Source organism: Olea europaea, unplaced genomic scaffold (assembly GCF_002742605.1).
Source record: "Olea europaea var. sylvestris unplaced genomic scaffold, O_europaea_v1 scaffold2271, whole genome shotgun sequence".
Taxonomy (NCBI): Eukaryota; Viridiplantae; Streptophyta; class Magnoliopsida; order Lamiales; family Oleaceae; genus Olea; species Olea europaea.
Genome location: NW_019240776.1, coordinates 90,846 through 107,723, shown reverse-complemented (window position 1 = coordinate 107,723; position 16,878 = coordinate 90,846). Strand labels below are relative to the sequence as shown.

The following is a 16,878-nucleotide window of genomic DNA, read 5'->3' as shown; positions in this document are numbered from 1 at the left end:
AATAGAAGATGACAGTTAAATTATCTAAATAATATATTAAACAGTAAAAACTTTATAATTTAACTTTTAAAAATAAATAAATTAATTAAAAATTTTAACAACTATATTATTGTCTCATTTTAATGAATTGTGGCAATAAAATGAATTTTAAAAAATAAAAATAAAATTAAACGAGTACATAAAAGGAGCAAGTGCCCACTCCGCCTTAAATTAGTAATAGGGCGGAAAATTGCCCGATGGCACAGGGGTGAAGGGATCCTTCTTGCCCCGAACCCACCCTGTTGCTATTCCTACTTAGGAAAGCACAAGTCAATTTCTGAAAAGCAGGGTTTTATCAATAAAGGAGTTTATTTATATATAATTCTTTTGAACATAGCCTAGCATGCTCTTAGCTATGCTTGTTTGGGAAAAACCCAAAAAAAACAAAAAGAAAAAAAATGTGGGTAGTAAACTAGCGCAAACAAAGATTTATCCATCATTCTTACTATGCAGTACAAATGTTCTATCAACACCAAAACTATGAGCCAAATATTGAACAGAAACTCTAGCTAAAAAGAATTCCCCGCATTCGTGGTGAATGCATTTTGAGGTGAAAATTTTGTTGGCCACATGGAATTTACAAATCTAGTCCATCTAATTCTTGTGTCGATGAAACTGGTCCAAGGCTCTCACCATTTATTGTAGCCAGAACATGGAATTCCTTCCTTACATCCTCGACCCATCTAACAGCAAAAACCCTGAACCGGATCACCACATTAACCTCAATCTTAGACAAGTCGTCCTTTAAAAATATTGGATGTTCCACAGAAACATAGTGGTAATTTGGCATCAATCGAGCCGACAAGTAAACCAAGTTCATAGGTCCAGATTTCAGATAAACCCCATGCACAGTTATATTCTTCACGATCCCAATCATTACCTCCCCACACACAGGTATGAAGGTTCGGCAGCAGAACTTTACTTGGAAATGGAGACAGGACTCCACTCGATGTCCATTTCCAATGCTCTTCAATTTCGTTACTGCAAGAAAGTAACCAAATTTTGTGGCCTTGATATCTGATAGCAACTTCAAAAGACTGTTTACTATAGTCCTTCCAAGGACACCTCCATTTTGGTCCAGGTTCTTCAAACAAACTTCCACTGGGAAGCTACAATGCAATTCACGCAACATGTGACCTACATAATAGAGAAAGCAAACACTTAAAACTGAGGAGCTCCAAATCATTTGAAGGCTAAATACACTCAAGGTTAATGCATATATCGAGCAAAAATATCCAATCTAGCATTTGTGACAAGCTTAAAATACACAAAACTTTTTATCAAGAAACATATTCAGATAACTTGCTTCTCCATTTGAACTAAGAAATAGTTTTATCTTTCAAACTCTTAACTATCACACTAACTACTTTCCAACTTCAACTAGTAAATAAATTATTTATTTTGATGTGTACTTATTTGATTATAATAAATTAACTTGCAAGTAAACCTTTTAAGCTTAGTCAAACATAATTAGACAAGTGCCAGCCAGAAAATTTAGAAAATAGCCCCAGCTTGAAAAATCACGTGTATGCAACTTCCCAAGCACCATCAGACGTTGCACTAAAAATATTGTGAAATGAAAGCAGGGAGTTGTAGAAATTTAGGCTCCCATCTGAATTTAATGTTTCCACGTACACTAAAGAAAGTCCAGAAAATATTAACCATTCATGAACTTTGATTAATCCTACATTTAATCAGCTGTATCCAATGCAAGGCATCAATGGCATAAAAGTTTCTCTTGAAATTCAAGATATTCATTATCACAAAAGTGGGCCAGAATAAAAGCAACCACAAAAACTTGGGAAAATTGCAATAGAGGTCCCAAACCTTTAAAACATTAGCAGATTTTTCCCAACCTTAAATTTGTTGCAACCGTCAATCCAAACCTTTCGAAACGTTGCGGTGGAGGTCCTTTTGGACGGTTTTCATCCAAATGTTTGTTAGTTGACTAAGAATTTTGACTTTTACCATATTTTTAATATTTTTGTAAGGGTAAAATAGTAACTTTCATTTATTACATTAAAATAAGTGAAAAATTAAATTAGAGAAGAAAAATAGAAATAAAAAAAAAAAAGGAAACCAGTCGTCGTCTTCTTCCTCCCACCCCCAACCCAAACCCAAACCCAAAATCAATTACCACCACCTCCACCTCCACCTCCACCTCCCCTCATATGCGACGACCCGGAAAAGACTTCATATTTGCATAGATATCATCGGCTCAGCTCTGTCAAAACTCAGCGTAGCTTAACAGAATCTTCACTTTTCTTTCTCTGAAAAAACCATTGATTTTTATTCTATATATTGCATTCACATTGGCAATATAGATCTTCATTGTTTCTCCTTTAGCTATGATTCTAGGTTCATGAGAAAACTGGGATATTTGATTAATTGGAAATTAAAGATATGGCAAGAAATGGGACCATCGGAATTGAGTTTGACTTGTAGACAATCAGCGACAAAACCTTATATTCCTAAAACGATTGGTGAATTTCTCGAAGAAGTTTCGTTGATCAATAACTCATCTGAGGAGAGGTAGAGGCAGAGACGGAGACGGAGACGGAGGTGGAGGTGGAGGCGGCAGTGCCGTAATGGATTTTAGGTTTGGGTTTAGGGTGTGGTGGGGTGGGAGGAAGAAGACAACGACTGGCTTCTTTTTTTTTTTAATTTCTATTTTTTCTAATTTAATTTGTCACTTATTTTAATGTAACAAATGGAAGTTACTATTTTACCCTTTCAAAAATATTAAAAATATAGTCAAAGTCAAAATTTTTAGTCAACTAACAGACATTTGGATGAAAACCGTTCAAAAGGGCTTTCGCCGCAATGTTTCAAAAGGTTTGAGGTGACGGTTGCAACAAATTAAAGATTTGGGAAAAATCTGCTAATGTTTTAAAGGTTTGGGGCCTCTGCTGCAATTTTCCCTAAAAACTTCATGGCTCTTCAAAGAAAATATATAATTCCAATTCATTTGTACTACAATATGAGTTAATATTTTCCATATTAACAAGTTGAAGACAAACTTTCAATATAACACATCAAACAACCAAAATAACTGGCATACAAGGAAGGATAAAGAGACGCTACTGAATGATAGCTGCTTGACTAAAGAGTCGAAATATGGAATGCGTAGATAATTGTTTATGAACGTACAAGTACGGAAATCAACTATTTTTAACTGCAGCCACTATTCTCAAAAGTTTATGAAAAAAAAATAAAAATTTGTTATCCCTAAATTGTATGTGCATTCAATGGAAAATGCTGCAAAGTTCAGAAATGTGTAATTGTGGAGAACTAGAGATCAACATATCACATTAGCAAGTACTACTGACAGATGAGACAATAAGACTATTTTGAAAAATAAATTTATACAAAAAATTTTGTATGCAAATAATTTCTCATGCTGGAAAAAGCTTCAAGATTAAAGTTTTAACAAATATTTTGGAAGATTATGGTTGAAGAACACAGAGATATGAGAGCCATGGAACTACACTACTTTTGGCCACTTTTCACCTTCTGGCTCGACCAGCTTCCAACACCACATCAGAGAGAATATAAAAGTAAAATGATTTTAATAACCCTAGTGTAGTTGGGAGAGAAAAATAAAAATTGTTATATTATTCATAGGAGAAGATACATATATATACACATTAGGAATTCTACATTAGGAAGGATCCTAATTAGGGATTCCTGTAATTAAGGTCCCACAGGTTGTACATTCTATAACACTCCCCTTAGGTTGGAACATAGATATTAATCATGCCAAACTTGTTATAATTATAATCAATCTGGATTCCATTTAGAGCCTTTGTGAAAATATCTCATAGTTGTTCTCCAGTTTTCACATATCCTATAGAGATTAAATTTTGCTGTAACTTTTCACGAATGAAATGGCAGTCAATCTCAACATACTTAGTTCATTAATGAAATACAAGATTAGAAGCGGTATGAAGAACAACTTGATTATCACACCACAACTTTGTTGATATTAAAACCTTAAGATCAACTTCTGTTAAAAACTGATATATCCACATTATCTCACATATAGATTGTGCCATAGTTCTACATCCTAAATTTGCGCTAGAACAAGACATAACATTTTACTTCTTACTTTTCTACGAGACCTAATTTCCTCCAACAAAAACACAGTAGCCAGTAGTGAATCTTCAGTCAATCTTGGAACTTGCCCAATCTACATTTGAGAAGCATCCGATGTGAGTATGTCCATGATTTCTATACAGTATCCCAAAATCAGACCTCCTTTTAGATAACACGGGACTGTTCTAAAGATGCACAATGGTGAACTGTTGGGAAGGACGTGAATTGACTTGCAATATTGACAGAATATACATTACCAGGATGGGTTACCGTAAAATAGTTTAATTTCCCAACCAGTCTTCCATACTTCTCAAGATCTTCAAATAAGTCAATCTTTGGTAAGTTGCAGATTAGGAAGCATTGGAGCACTGTTTAGCTTAACTCCCAACTTTCCTGTCTCATTTAATAAATCAAGCACATATTTTCTTTGAGATAAGAAGATGCCTTTCTTACTTCTTGTCACCTCAACTCTTAAGAAATACTTTTAACACCCCTAAGTCTTCCATGTGAAATTGAGTGTGAATAAGGACTTCAGAGATGAAATTTCTCTAGTATTACCGACAGTAATAACAATATCATTAACATACATGCCCCCAGGGCACATCTCCAAGTGGTAAAAGGGGAGGGTGGAGAAATCCAGCTTTGCTTGAGGCTGCTGCGTCAAGGGTTCGAATCCTGAAATATGGATTTGACTCTTGGGTAAGTGCAAGTGTACAAGTAGCCTTCCACCCTATACCCTTGGAGGCAACTTGCTCTTTTGCATTCCAAACTTTTCCATTGCCTAACTAAATTTTCCAAACTACACACATAGACTTTGTTTCAAACAATATAAGGACCTTCGAAGATGACACACTTTCCCATACTCTCCCTGCGCAACAAACCCAGGTGGTTGCTCTATATAGACCTCCTCCTGGAGATTACCATGTAAGAAAGCATTTTTGATGTCTAATTGATGTAGATGCTAATTATGTATAGCTGCAATAGAAATGAACCAGCAAATCAACGTTAATTTAGCTACGAGATAAATTGTCAAAGTAATCCACCCCATAAGTTTGGGCATAGCTTTTAGCGATAAGACAAGCTTTAAGTCTAGTCACTGATCCATCAGGATTGACTTTAATTGCAAACACCCACTTGCATCCTATAGCCCTTTTTTCCTGCAAGCAAATTTACTAAATCCCAAGTACCATTAGCATCTAAAGCATCAACCTCAAGCAAATCAACGTTAATTTAGCTACGAGATAAATTGTCAAAGTAATCCACCCCATAAGTTTGGGCATAGCTTTTAGCGATAAGACAAGCTTTAAGTCTAGTCACTGATCCATCAGGATTGACTTTAATTGCAAACACCCACTTGCATCCTATAGCCCTTTTTTCCTGCAAGCAAATTTACTAAATCCCAAGTACCATTAGCATCTAAAGCATCAACCTCATCGATCATAGCATCACGCCAACCATTATGGGATAAGGCTTCATGAAAAATTTTTGGAAGAGACACAGATTCTATGGAAGCAACAAAAGAGCATGAAGAAGAGGACAAGTGATCATAAGAAACAAAGGATGAAATACGATAAGTATACTGGCATTTACCTTCGCAAAGAGCGATAGGTAGATCAAGATCACCGGACACTGGATCCGATGCCAAAGAAGGGTCAGTTGCCAAACATGCATTAGAAGAATTTCGTCATTTGGAATACATCTGGTGAATAGGTAGTGGTGGTGTGAGAGCAATAGGTGTAGAAGCAGCATTGATTGACTGGTAAGTGACATGATAAACCAACAGATCATCTTCCTCCCCTTATTGAAAGAAGTATAAGATGTGGGAAAGAAAGGAATATGTTCTCGACAGGTAACATCAGCTGACATAAGATACTTGTCAAGATTTGGGCACTAGCTTCGATACCCTTTTGTAGACAAGAGTAACCCAGAAAAATACATTTGAAGGATTTGGGATATAATTTAGTTACTTGGGGATGAACATCACGAGCATAGCAAATACTATCAAATATCCTAGGAACAATAGGAAATAGAGGTTTAGCAGTAAAAAGAACACTATAAGGAGCCTCAACATGAAGGATAGATAAAAGCATTCGATTAATAAAAAAACACGCCGTGGAGACTGCATCAGCTTAAAATTGTTTAGGAACATGCATTTCGAACAACAGTGCCCTGGTTGTCTCAATAAGATGTCTATTTTTTTCTTTCAATCACGCCAATCTACACCAAACAAGGGTTAATATCTAGATAAAATATAATTGAATTCAAAACTATCTCAACAAATTAGCGTTCTTGCACAATAATTTTGCATGATCAACGAGAATAAATTGTTGAAGGCCAATTCAACGGGTTTTATTTTTCCTACTTCTCATGTGAAATTACAAGTACATAATTTTTAAATGATAATAACAAAAATTTTGATCGTAAATTAGTTGTGTTATTTTTAACTTTTTCCCCCTTCTTTACTTTGTTTCCAAAAATCTCAAATTGAATGGGACTTATGAAACATAACAAAATTATACACTAATCAATTTCCTAAAATTTTCTATGTAAATGGAATACAAATGTATAAAATTAAACAGATACGATTAAGAGCCTGTTTGGCAGTGATTTTGAAAATTGATTTTTTGATCATTAGAGAGAAAAGTGGGGGCCACCTATGAGTGAAAAAATAAAAAATGACGATTAAAATAATAAAATAACGGATACAAAATCAAAATTTTTGAGTGAAAAATCAATGTCAAACGGGGCTAAATAGGAGTACCCAAAGAGAGAGAGAGAGAGAGAGAGATCAAATCTACCAAATATTTAGTAAGATTTTGTTCAATTCACCCTACTAAATTCGCTATATTATTATTCCAATCTAAGAAAAAAAATTAGAAATAACAATGACCACACAAATGTAACCAAGGGCAATTTCGAGTAAAAGGAAAATCGCATGTGAAAAAGAAATATGCGACGACCCGGAAAAGACTTCATATTTGCATAGATATCATCGGCTCAGCTCTGTCAAAACTCAGCGTAGCTTAACAGAATCTTCACTTTTCTTTCTTTGAAAAAACCATTGATTTTTATTCTATATATTGCATTCACATTGGCAATATAGATCTTCATTGTTTCTCCTTTAGCTATGATTCTAGGTTCATGAGAAAACTGGGATATTTGATTAATTGGAAATTAAAGATATGGCAAGAAATGGGACCATCGGAATTGAGTTTGACTTGTAGACAATCAGCGACAAAACCTTATATTCCTAAAACGATTGGTGAATTTCTCGAAGAAGTTTCGTTGATCAATAACTCATCTGAGGAGAGGTAGAGGCAGAGACGGAGACGGAGACGGAGGTGGAGGTGGAGGCGGCAGTGCCGTAATGGATTTTAGGTTTGGGTTTAGGGTGTGGTGGGGTGGGAGGAAGAAGACAACGACTGGCTTCTTTTTTTTTTTAATTTCTATTTTTTCTAATTTAATTTGTCACTTATTTTAATGTAACAAATGGAAGTTACTATTTTACCCTTTCAAAAATATTAAAAATATAGTCAAAGTCAAAATTTTTAGTCAACTAACAGACATTTGGATGAAAACCGTTCAAAAGGGCTTTCGCCGCAATGTTTCGAAAGGTTTGAGGTGACGGTTGCAACAAATTAAAGATTTGGGAAAAATCTGCTAATGTTTTAAAGGTTTGGGGCCTCTGCTGCAATTTTCCCTAAAAACTTCATGGCTCTTCAAAGAAAATATATAATTCCAATTCATTTGTACTACAATATGAGTTAATATTTTCCATATTAACAAGTTGAAGACAAACTTTCAATATAACACATCAAACAACCAAAATAACTGGCATACAAGGAAGGATAAAGAGACGCTACTGAATGATAGCTGCTTGACTAAAGAGTCGAAATATGGAATGCGTAGATAATTGTTTATGAACGTACAAGTACGGAAATCAACTATTTTTAACTGCAGCCACTATTCTCAAAAGTTTATGAAAAAAAATAAAAATTTGTTATCCCTAAATTGTATGTGCATTCAATGGAAAATGCTGCAAAGTTCAGAAATGTGTAATTGTGGAGAACTAGAGATCAACATATCACATTAGCAAGTACTACTGACAGATGAGACAATAAGACTATTTTGAAAAATAAATTTATACAAAAAATTTTGTATGCAAATAATTTCTCATGCTGGAAAAAGCTTCAAGATTAAAGTTTTAACAAATATTTTGGAAGATTATGGTTGAAGAACACAGAGATATGAGAGCCATGGAACTACACTACTTTTGGCCACTTTTCACCTTCTGGCTCGACCAGCTTCCAACACCACATCAGAGAGAACATAAAAGTAAAATGATTTTAATAACCCTAGTGTAGTTGGGAGAGAAAAATAAAAATTGTTATATTATTCATAGGAGAAGATACATATATATACACATTAGGAATTCTACATTAGGAAGGATCCTAATTAGGGATTCCTGTAATTAAGGTCCCACAGGTTGTACATTCTATAACACTCCCCTTAGGTTGGAACATAGATATTAATCATGCCAAACTTGTTATAATTATAATCAATCTGGATTCCATTTAGAGCCTTTGTGAAAATATCTCATAGTTGTTCTCCAGTTTTCACATATCCTATAGAGATTAAATTTTGCTGTAACTTTTCACGAATGAAATGGCAGTCAATCTCAACATACTTAGTTCATTAATGAAATACAAGATTAGAAGCGGTATGAAGAACAACTTGATTATCACACCACAACTTTGTTGATATTAAAACCTTAAGATCAACTTCTGTTAAAAACTGATATATCCACATTATCTCACATATAGATTGTGCCATAGTTCTACATCCTAAATTTGCGCTAGAACAAGACATAACATTTTACTTCTTACTTTTCTACGAGACCTAATTTCCTCCAACAAAAACACAGTAGCCAGTAGTGAATCTTCAGTCAATCTTGGAACTTGCCCAATCTACATTTGAGAAGCATCCGATGTGAGTATGTCCATGATTTCTATACAGTATCCCAAAATCAGACCTCCTTTTAGATAACACGGGACTGTTCTAAAGATGCACAATGGTGAACTGTTGGGAAGGACGTGAATTGACTTGCAATATTGACAGAATATACATTACCAGGATGGGTTACCGTAAAATAGTTTAATTTCCCAACCAGTCTTCCATACTTCTCAAGATCTTCAAATAAGTCAATCTTTGGTAAGTTGCAGATTAGGAAGCATTGGAGCACTGTTTAGCTTAACTCCCAACTTTCCTGTCTCATTTAATAAATCAAGCACATATTTTCTTTGAGATAAGAAGATGCCTTTCTTACTTCTTGTCACCTCAACTCTTAAGAAATACTTTTAACACCCCTAAGTCTTCCATGTGAAATTGAGTGTGAATAAGGACTTCAGAGATGAAATTTCTCTAGTATTACCGACAGTAATAACAATATCATTAACATACATGCCCCCAGGGCACATCTCCAAGTGATAAAAGGGGAGGGTGGAGAAATCCAGCTTTGCTTGAGGCTGCTGCGTCAAGGGTTCGAATCCTGAAATATGGATTTGACTCTTGGGTAAGTGCAAGTGTACAAGTAGCCTTCCACCCTATACCCTTGGAGGCATAACCTGCGATTTACCTCTCTCACGATACTCCAGGACAGGGGTGGTGGGGGACCCTTAAGGTTAGAGTTTAATTTTTTTTTTTTTTTTTAATATCATCAACATACACAACAAGGAGAATAATGTCGGATTCAGGCTGTTTGTAAAAGACTGAGTGGTCAAACTTGCTCTTTTGCATTCCAAACTTTTCCATTGCCTAACTAAATTTTCCAAACTACACACATAGACTTTGTTTCAAACAATATAAGGACCTTCGAAGATGACACACTTTCCCATACTCTCCCTGCGCAACAAACCCAGGTGGTTGCTCTATATAGACCTCCTCCTGGAGATTACCATGTAAGAAAGCATTTTTGATGTCTAATTGATGTAGATGCTAATTATGTATAGCTGCAATAGAAATGAACAAGCAAATCAACGTTAATTTAGCTACGAGATAAATTGTCAAAGTAATCCACCCCATAAGTTTGGGCATAGCTTTTAGCGATAAGACAAGCTTTAAGTCTAGTCACTGATCCATCAGGATTGACTTTAATTGCAAACACCCACTTGCATCCTATAGCCCTTTTTTCCTGCAAGCAAATTTACTAAATCCCAAGTACCATTAGCATCTAAAGCATCAACCTCATCGATCATAGCATCACGCCAACCATTATGGGATAAGGCTTCATGAAAAATTTTTGGAAGAGACACAGATTCTATGGAAGCAACAAAAGAGCATGAAGAAGAGGACAAGTGATCATAAGAAACAAAGGATGAAATACGATAAGTATACTGGCATTTACCTTCGCAAAGAGCGATAGGTAGATCAAGATCACCGGACACTGGATCCGATGCCAAAGAAGGGTCAGTTGCCAAACATGCATTAGAAGAATTTCGTCATTTGGAATACATCTGGTGAATAGGTAGTGGTGGTGTGAGAGCAGTAGGTGTAGAAGCAGCATTGATTGACTGGTAAGTGACATGATAAACCAACAGATCATCTTCCTCCCCTTATTGAAAGAAGTATAAGATGTGGGAAAGAAAGGAATATGTTCTCGACAGGTAACATCAGCTGACATAAGATACTTGTCAAGATTTGGGCACTAGCTTCGATACCCTTTTGTAGACAAGAGTAACCCAGAAAAATACATTTGAAGGATTTGGGATATAATTTAGTTACTTGGGGATGAACATCACGAGCATAGCAAATACTATCAAATATCCTAGGAACAATAGGAAATAGAGGTTTAGCAGTAAAAAGAACACTATAAGGAGCCTCAACATGAAGGATAGATAAAAGCATTCGATTAATAAAAAAACACGCCGTGGAGACTGCATCAGCTTAAAATTGTTTAGGAACATGCATTTCGAACAAGAGTGCCCTGGTTGTCTCAATAAGATGTCTATTTTTTTCTTTCAATCACGCTATTATAAGAGGGGGTGTCAACATACGAGGATTGATGAAAAATACCATTCTAAAGCATGTAAGTCTGAAAAGAATCGAAAAGTATTCTTTGACATTATCACTTCTCAATTTGTGTGTATAAACATTAAATTGTGTTTTAATCTCAGCACAAAAGGCACTAAAATGTGAAAATAATTCAAAACAAATCTTCATTAAATAAAAGCCAAGTCATATAAGAAAAATCATTAGCAAAGGAAACAAAATATCGAAATCTAGTTTTGAACGCAATAGGACAAGGACCCCAAACATCTGAATGAACTAACTCAAAAGGAAAATTAGCTCTTTTATTGACTCGAGGAACTGAAGAGAGACGATGTTTCGTAAACTAACACAACTCACAATCTAAAGATGATACATTTTGAAACTGATGGCATATTTTCTTCAACAAAGATAAAGATGGATGTCCCAACCAATAATGTGCTTTAAAATGAGTAAAGACACCTGAAGACACAATGGATTTGAGTACCTAGGTATCCAGAATATAGAGACTACCTAATTCATGTCATTTACCAATAAACTCCTTCGTCATCAGATCCTAAACAAGACAGTAATCAGGAAAAAATGAAACACAGGAGTTTAGAATTCAAGTAAGTTTGCTCACGAACATTAAATTAAAAGAAAATTGTGGTAGACTTAAGACAAAGGATAAGGAGATTAATTGAGTTGGATTAATAATGCCAAAACTGAGAAGAAAAGTAGAACCTTCAGCTAAAGTGACATTGGAAGGAGATACATGCGGCTAAAAAGTGGAGAAGAACTAGGATTACCTATCATATGATTTGTGGCACCAGATTCAATGACCCATTTTGAGGAAGATGAAGGAAGACATGTATTAGGTTTACCTGTCTTGGCAATGGCAGAGGCCGGATGGTTTGCTCAATGAGCTGAGTGAGACTTCTGAGATTTATTTTGCAATTTTCGACACAAGTATTTTGGTATGACCCAGTTCATAACAATAGTAGCGGATAACTCCCCCTTCATTCCGACTTCGATTGATCCGACTATCTGTACCCCACCTCTTGTATTACATCTACTATTGCGACTGATAAGAGCACTAGAAGACTGAACAGATGAAGCAACAGAAGCATTAGTATCTATGCGAAGTACTCGTAAAAGTTTCTTGCAGGGGTGAAATCTCAATATTGGAAAGGATCTAGGATTTGGCAGTCTTAAACTGAGAATTAAGACCAGCTAGAAAACTAATCATAGCCATTTGCTCTCGTCGAGTTTGCTGAACTTTCACATCTAGACTAAGAGGTAGCAAGACATTTAATTCTTCAAAAGTTTTCTTCAAATTCATAAAAAAAGCCTAAAGAAACTGATCTCGTTGTTCTGCACAGTAAAAACCTTTACAGACTTCATAAATATGTGACATATTCTCTTTCCCAGAGTACATGAATTCTAAATATTCCATTAATTCCTTAACATACTCACAGTGATTAATCAGGCTAACTATCTCTGTGTCAATAAAATTACGAATTTGTAAGAATAATCAAGCACCATCTCTTAGCCATTGGTGGATTTTCAGTAAGATGACTCAGCAAATAAATTCGAACCTTCTTACACCAATCTAAATAATTTAGACCAATCAACTTATGCTCCGTGATCTTATACATCACTAAAATGACATTAATCATAACTATATTCTTCTGTTTGTCAGCCATAGATACAAACCACAAGGTCCAGCTAACAAATCAAAGATGCGGCCAAACCCAAAAAAAAAAAAAAAAAAAAAAAAAAAAAAAAAAAAAAATCATCTATCCCAAATTCTACAAATAATAGCCCAAAGTAATAAGCCCAAACAACCAAACACACGTGAAACAGCTCACACAAGTAATTGGGCCACAGATCACAAATCCACCAAAGACACGAGCCTAGAGAGAGTCGAGTTGATTACCAAAGAGACACCAAAAGCATGAGATGTCTAAAACGCATAGGCTACCGTTCGCACAAAAGCTTGAAACACTTGGATGTTTTGCACCTCTTTCGCACACACAGAGATGCCAGAGAATCTCATACTTTGACCATCAAGAACAAAGTCGCGCTAAAGGTGTCGACCATAGACCGATCGACCTACCAAAGAATCTCATACTTCGACCACCAAGAACAAAGTCGCGCTAAAGGTGTCGACCAAAGACCAATCGACCTAGAATTAAGCAAAAAGCTACCAGAAGCAAGAAACCTGTTGACTGAACGAAGTTGTCACTCAAAAAGGAACTTGATCGACCCTGAGAAAAACATAAAGCAACCCAAATCTTGAACACCTCAGGAACGAATTCAAGCGAGAAATTGTAGATTCTAAGATGTACATATGTATATGTACATATATATCATATGTATATGTACATATGTATATATCTATCATATGTATATGTACATATGTATATATATGTAGATATGTGTATATATATGCATATGCATTAGGAATTCTATATTAGGAAGGATCCTAATTAGGGATTCTTGTAATTAAAGTACTACAAGCTGTAGATTCTATAACACTCTCCGTCAAGTTGGAGCATAAATATTAATCACCTTGTAATGATCAAGAACCTATCAATTACATTGGAGATCCTATCCATCTTTCCCCCAACCCTCGAGCCAAGCTTGACTCCTCAAAAGAGGGGAAAAGGACTTCAGACACAGTTTTGTAAATGAAAATAAAGTCAATCTCCCAGACAAAAGGGAAAAAACAACCAGAAAGAAAACAGAGAAAAACAAGATCGAAAGATGAGGAAGTGCACTTCCTAGTATGACCCCAATACTTAATCTATATGACACAGGACATGAAAGGATGGGCAACTAAATTGGATTGGATTCCTAGTACCCCGTTTTACCTTAGTAAATTAATTTGTTGAGACTTCAAGTAACTTGCAAGGTCTTAGTTAGTTGAAATGTTTAAATAGGAGTTCAAAGGGTGAAATAGGTAATCTGTACTGCAAAATATTCTTAGTTCGCGTTTGCTGGTGTATTCAGTTGGTCTTGGATAGACGTGTTCCGTGAAAATATGCAATTGTCAGCATAAATGAACAACCCTTACATAAGATCAAAATCAAGAAGAACTTTTCCATGCCTTCCGAATATATTTCTACTACAGTACTAGTCGACTATTCGGTTCTGATCTTTAGATACTTAATTTTCTACTCTTAAAACAGGCCTTCAAGTGAAAAAATCTTCCCTGAATACGCAAGTTCAGGGATTCAAATGCTTAGAGTTATATATTTACACTTCATTAAATGTGTACATACACATACCAATATGTGTATATATACAAACATTGTTACATTATGCATACATGTGTATGAAAATGTGCACATATGGTATTTACACAAAAGCATATGTAGCTGAAAGTTAAAACAACAGAACTAAGTGATGTATTTTATATCTACAGCCTATAGGTTTCATTTCGCTATTGCTTCAAGAAGCCACTCTGCTCTCTGAACAGTTACTGATCTTTTCTCGCGAAAATATGGGAGTCTCCTTTCAATTCTTTTTTTGAAAATCAAATTTACACCCATTAATTCTTCTCAAAGAATAATAAGCTTAACAATATCTGCTTCTGTATACAGTATACTAGGGTGAGTGAGAGTGCAAAAAGTGGGATTATATCATAAAACAAAAAATAAATTGAAACCAAGACTGCAATAAAGGTTAACCAAAACCCACGAACCCAAGCAAATCAAAATCAAGAATATAGAACTCCGAAACGAAACGTAAAAGAAAAAGAGAGTATATTCTTACTCAAACGGAGATATCAGAAAATAATCCTTTCCGGTTGAAATCGAATGGCTCTTGGGGTAAAATTTGCTACTGAGGCTAAAGGAAATTCTTCGTAAAATTGTGGGACTTAATTGAATTGAATCGAGCTAGTTTCCCCGACTAATATGAGGAAAACCCTAGTTCCTAAAATTACAGCAGCTCCGTAAAAATGTCCACGATTTTGATAAACGAAAAGGAAATTTATTATTAAGAACCCAAGATGTGTTGAAGAACAGTTAGTAGTCCTCTTTTAAATACTTTATTTTTTATTATAGACCTTTTTAGTTAATCTTTTTTTCTTTTCATATTTTAAAATAATTCATCTCCTTACTCATAACAGATTTGTCTCTTTGGTTTCTTAAAAGCTTGTTCGGCACATATTTTTTTAAAATCATTTATCTTTAAAATTATTTTTAATCATACGTTTTATTAGATTCAAAATATTTCTCCATTTTTTAATCATACATTATCCAATAATTAAATATAAATAAAATCTTTTCATTCAAAAAAATATGTGCAAAACATGCTTTTAGTTTTCGACAATAATCACGTTCCACTGTAATAATAATTAAGATAATTCTGGAAGCTGGTTAAGAAAAATTATATTTCTAGTGTTCAAGAAAAGATGTTTAATGGAGAAAAAGATGAGAAAAGGAAAAGAAGCAGCAAAGTTCATCATCTTAGCAAAAATTGAGAGATTTGGGTAAAGGTATCATTTTGATTGAATGCACTTCAAGTAAGGGTTAAGTAAATGTATCTTTCTGATTGAATGCACTTCAAGTAAGGGCTAAGTAAGAGGTTATTGTTACGTACTGTGATTATAATGATCTACTTGGATTCCATGTCAGCCACAAAGAGCTCATTGCGTAGCCACATGTCTTTGCTCATGTGTGCGTCAATTGTTGATGCATAGTCAGAGCGAAAGATGTCTGGACAATCGAAGCTCCCTAAGCGAAGAATTATGCAAAACAAAGGCATCAGCTATCAATAGGACTAAAGGCCTAGTACATGGACTTCAAACTTTGTACGTAGAATCAACTTGAACTTTAATACATTAAATTCTATGCGTGCACACAATAAATTACTAGACAAGTGTAACGAAGCATAAACATCAACAAACTTTGGAACTAGGACTTATCATGACTTCAACACAATGGTGAAAGAATTTTGATTCACGAAATTGAATAAAATGCTCATAAAAAAGGCCTATAAATAAGATCATTGAACAATAGAAAAGGGATCCAACTTTCCCTCTAAAAATCCTAAGAATTAAAAGATTATCTTTTCTAAGATGTCTCAAAAATTAAAGAATATTTCTGATATATAAATAATTGGCTTCCGAAAGAAGAAAATCATGTCGCAGTCAGAAAGAAACGAATGCCATTGGTTTTAAAAAATAATATCCATATTTTGAGGTACAAAATGTTAATAGTCTAGGCTATCCATGCTCGGAATGACTCGCTTAATTATTTATGGTTGGATTCATTTTCTATTGTGTAATGGTCCTATTTAGTAATTTTCACGAGTCACCATTCTTTCCTCATTATGTTTGGAAGTCATGATTAAATCTCAATTTCAAAACTTATTGAGGTTTGTTCTTTGTGACAACACTTGTCCAATAATTTATAAGTGCATGCATATTTTTAGTGCACTAAAGTCTAGGTTGATACTATCAGAAAACATGCTAAAGTTCTCATCCTTTTCCAAGGCTAAATTGAGGTCTTCAGTCTTGTTGATGGTGTGGCATCTAATATACTTCAAGCCAAGTGTCAAAATTCTACATACTCATTTGCTTAGGAAATCCTCGGTAGCCAAGGCATCTTTTGCTGGACTATGCATCGGTGATTGAGGTTCCTATGTTCAAAATCATAAATGGACACGCGATGGGGATCTTTTATAGTTGATGCGGAATTTGGGTGGACC

The 16,878-nt window shown here is 34.9% G+C and overlaps 1 protein-coding gene across 1 annotated transcript; it reads right to left on the bottom strand.

Annotated features, from left to right (window-relative positions):
- Positions 1-442: 442 nt before the first annotated feature.
- Positions 443-15,187, bottom strand: LOC111381249 (DNA-directed RNA polymerase subunit 7-like protein). The gene is made up of 2 exons (XM_023005003.1): positions 14,938-15,187; positions 443-1,176 (listed from the first exon to the last, which is right to left on the bottom strand). The coding sequence occupies exon 2, from the start codon at positions 1,169-1,171 to the stop codon at positions 617-619; it is 555 nt and encodes a 184-aa protein (XP_022860771.1). The 5' UTR covers positions 1,172-1,176; positions 14,938-15,187; the 3' UTR covers positions 443-616.
- Between the last annotated feature and the right edge of the window lie 1,691 nt (positions 15,188-16,878).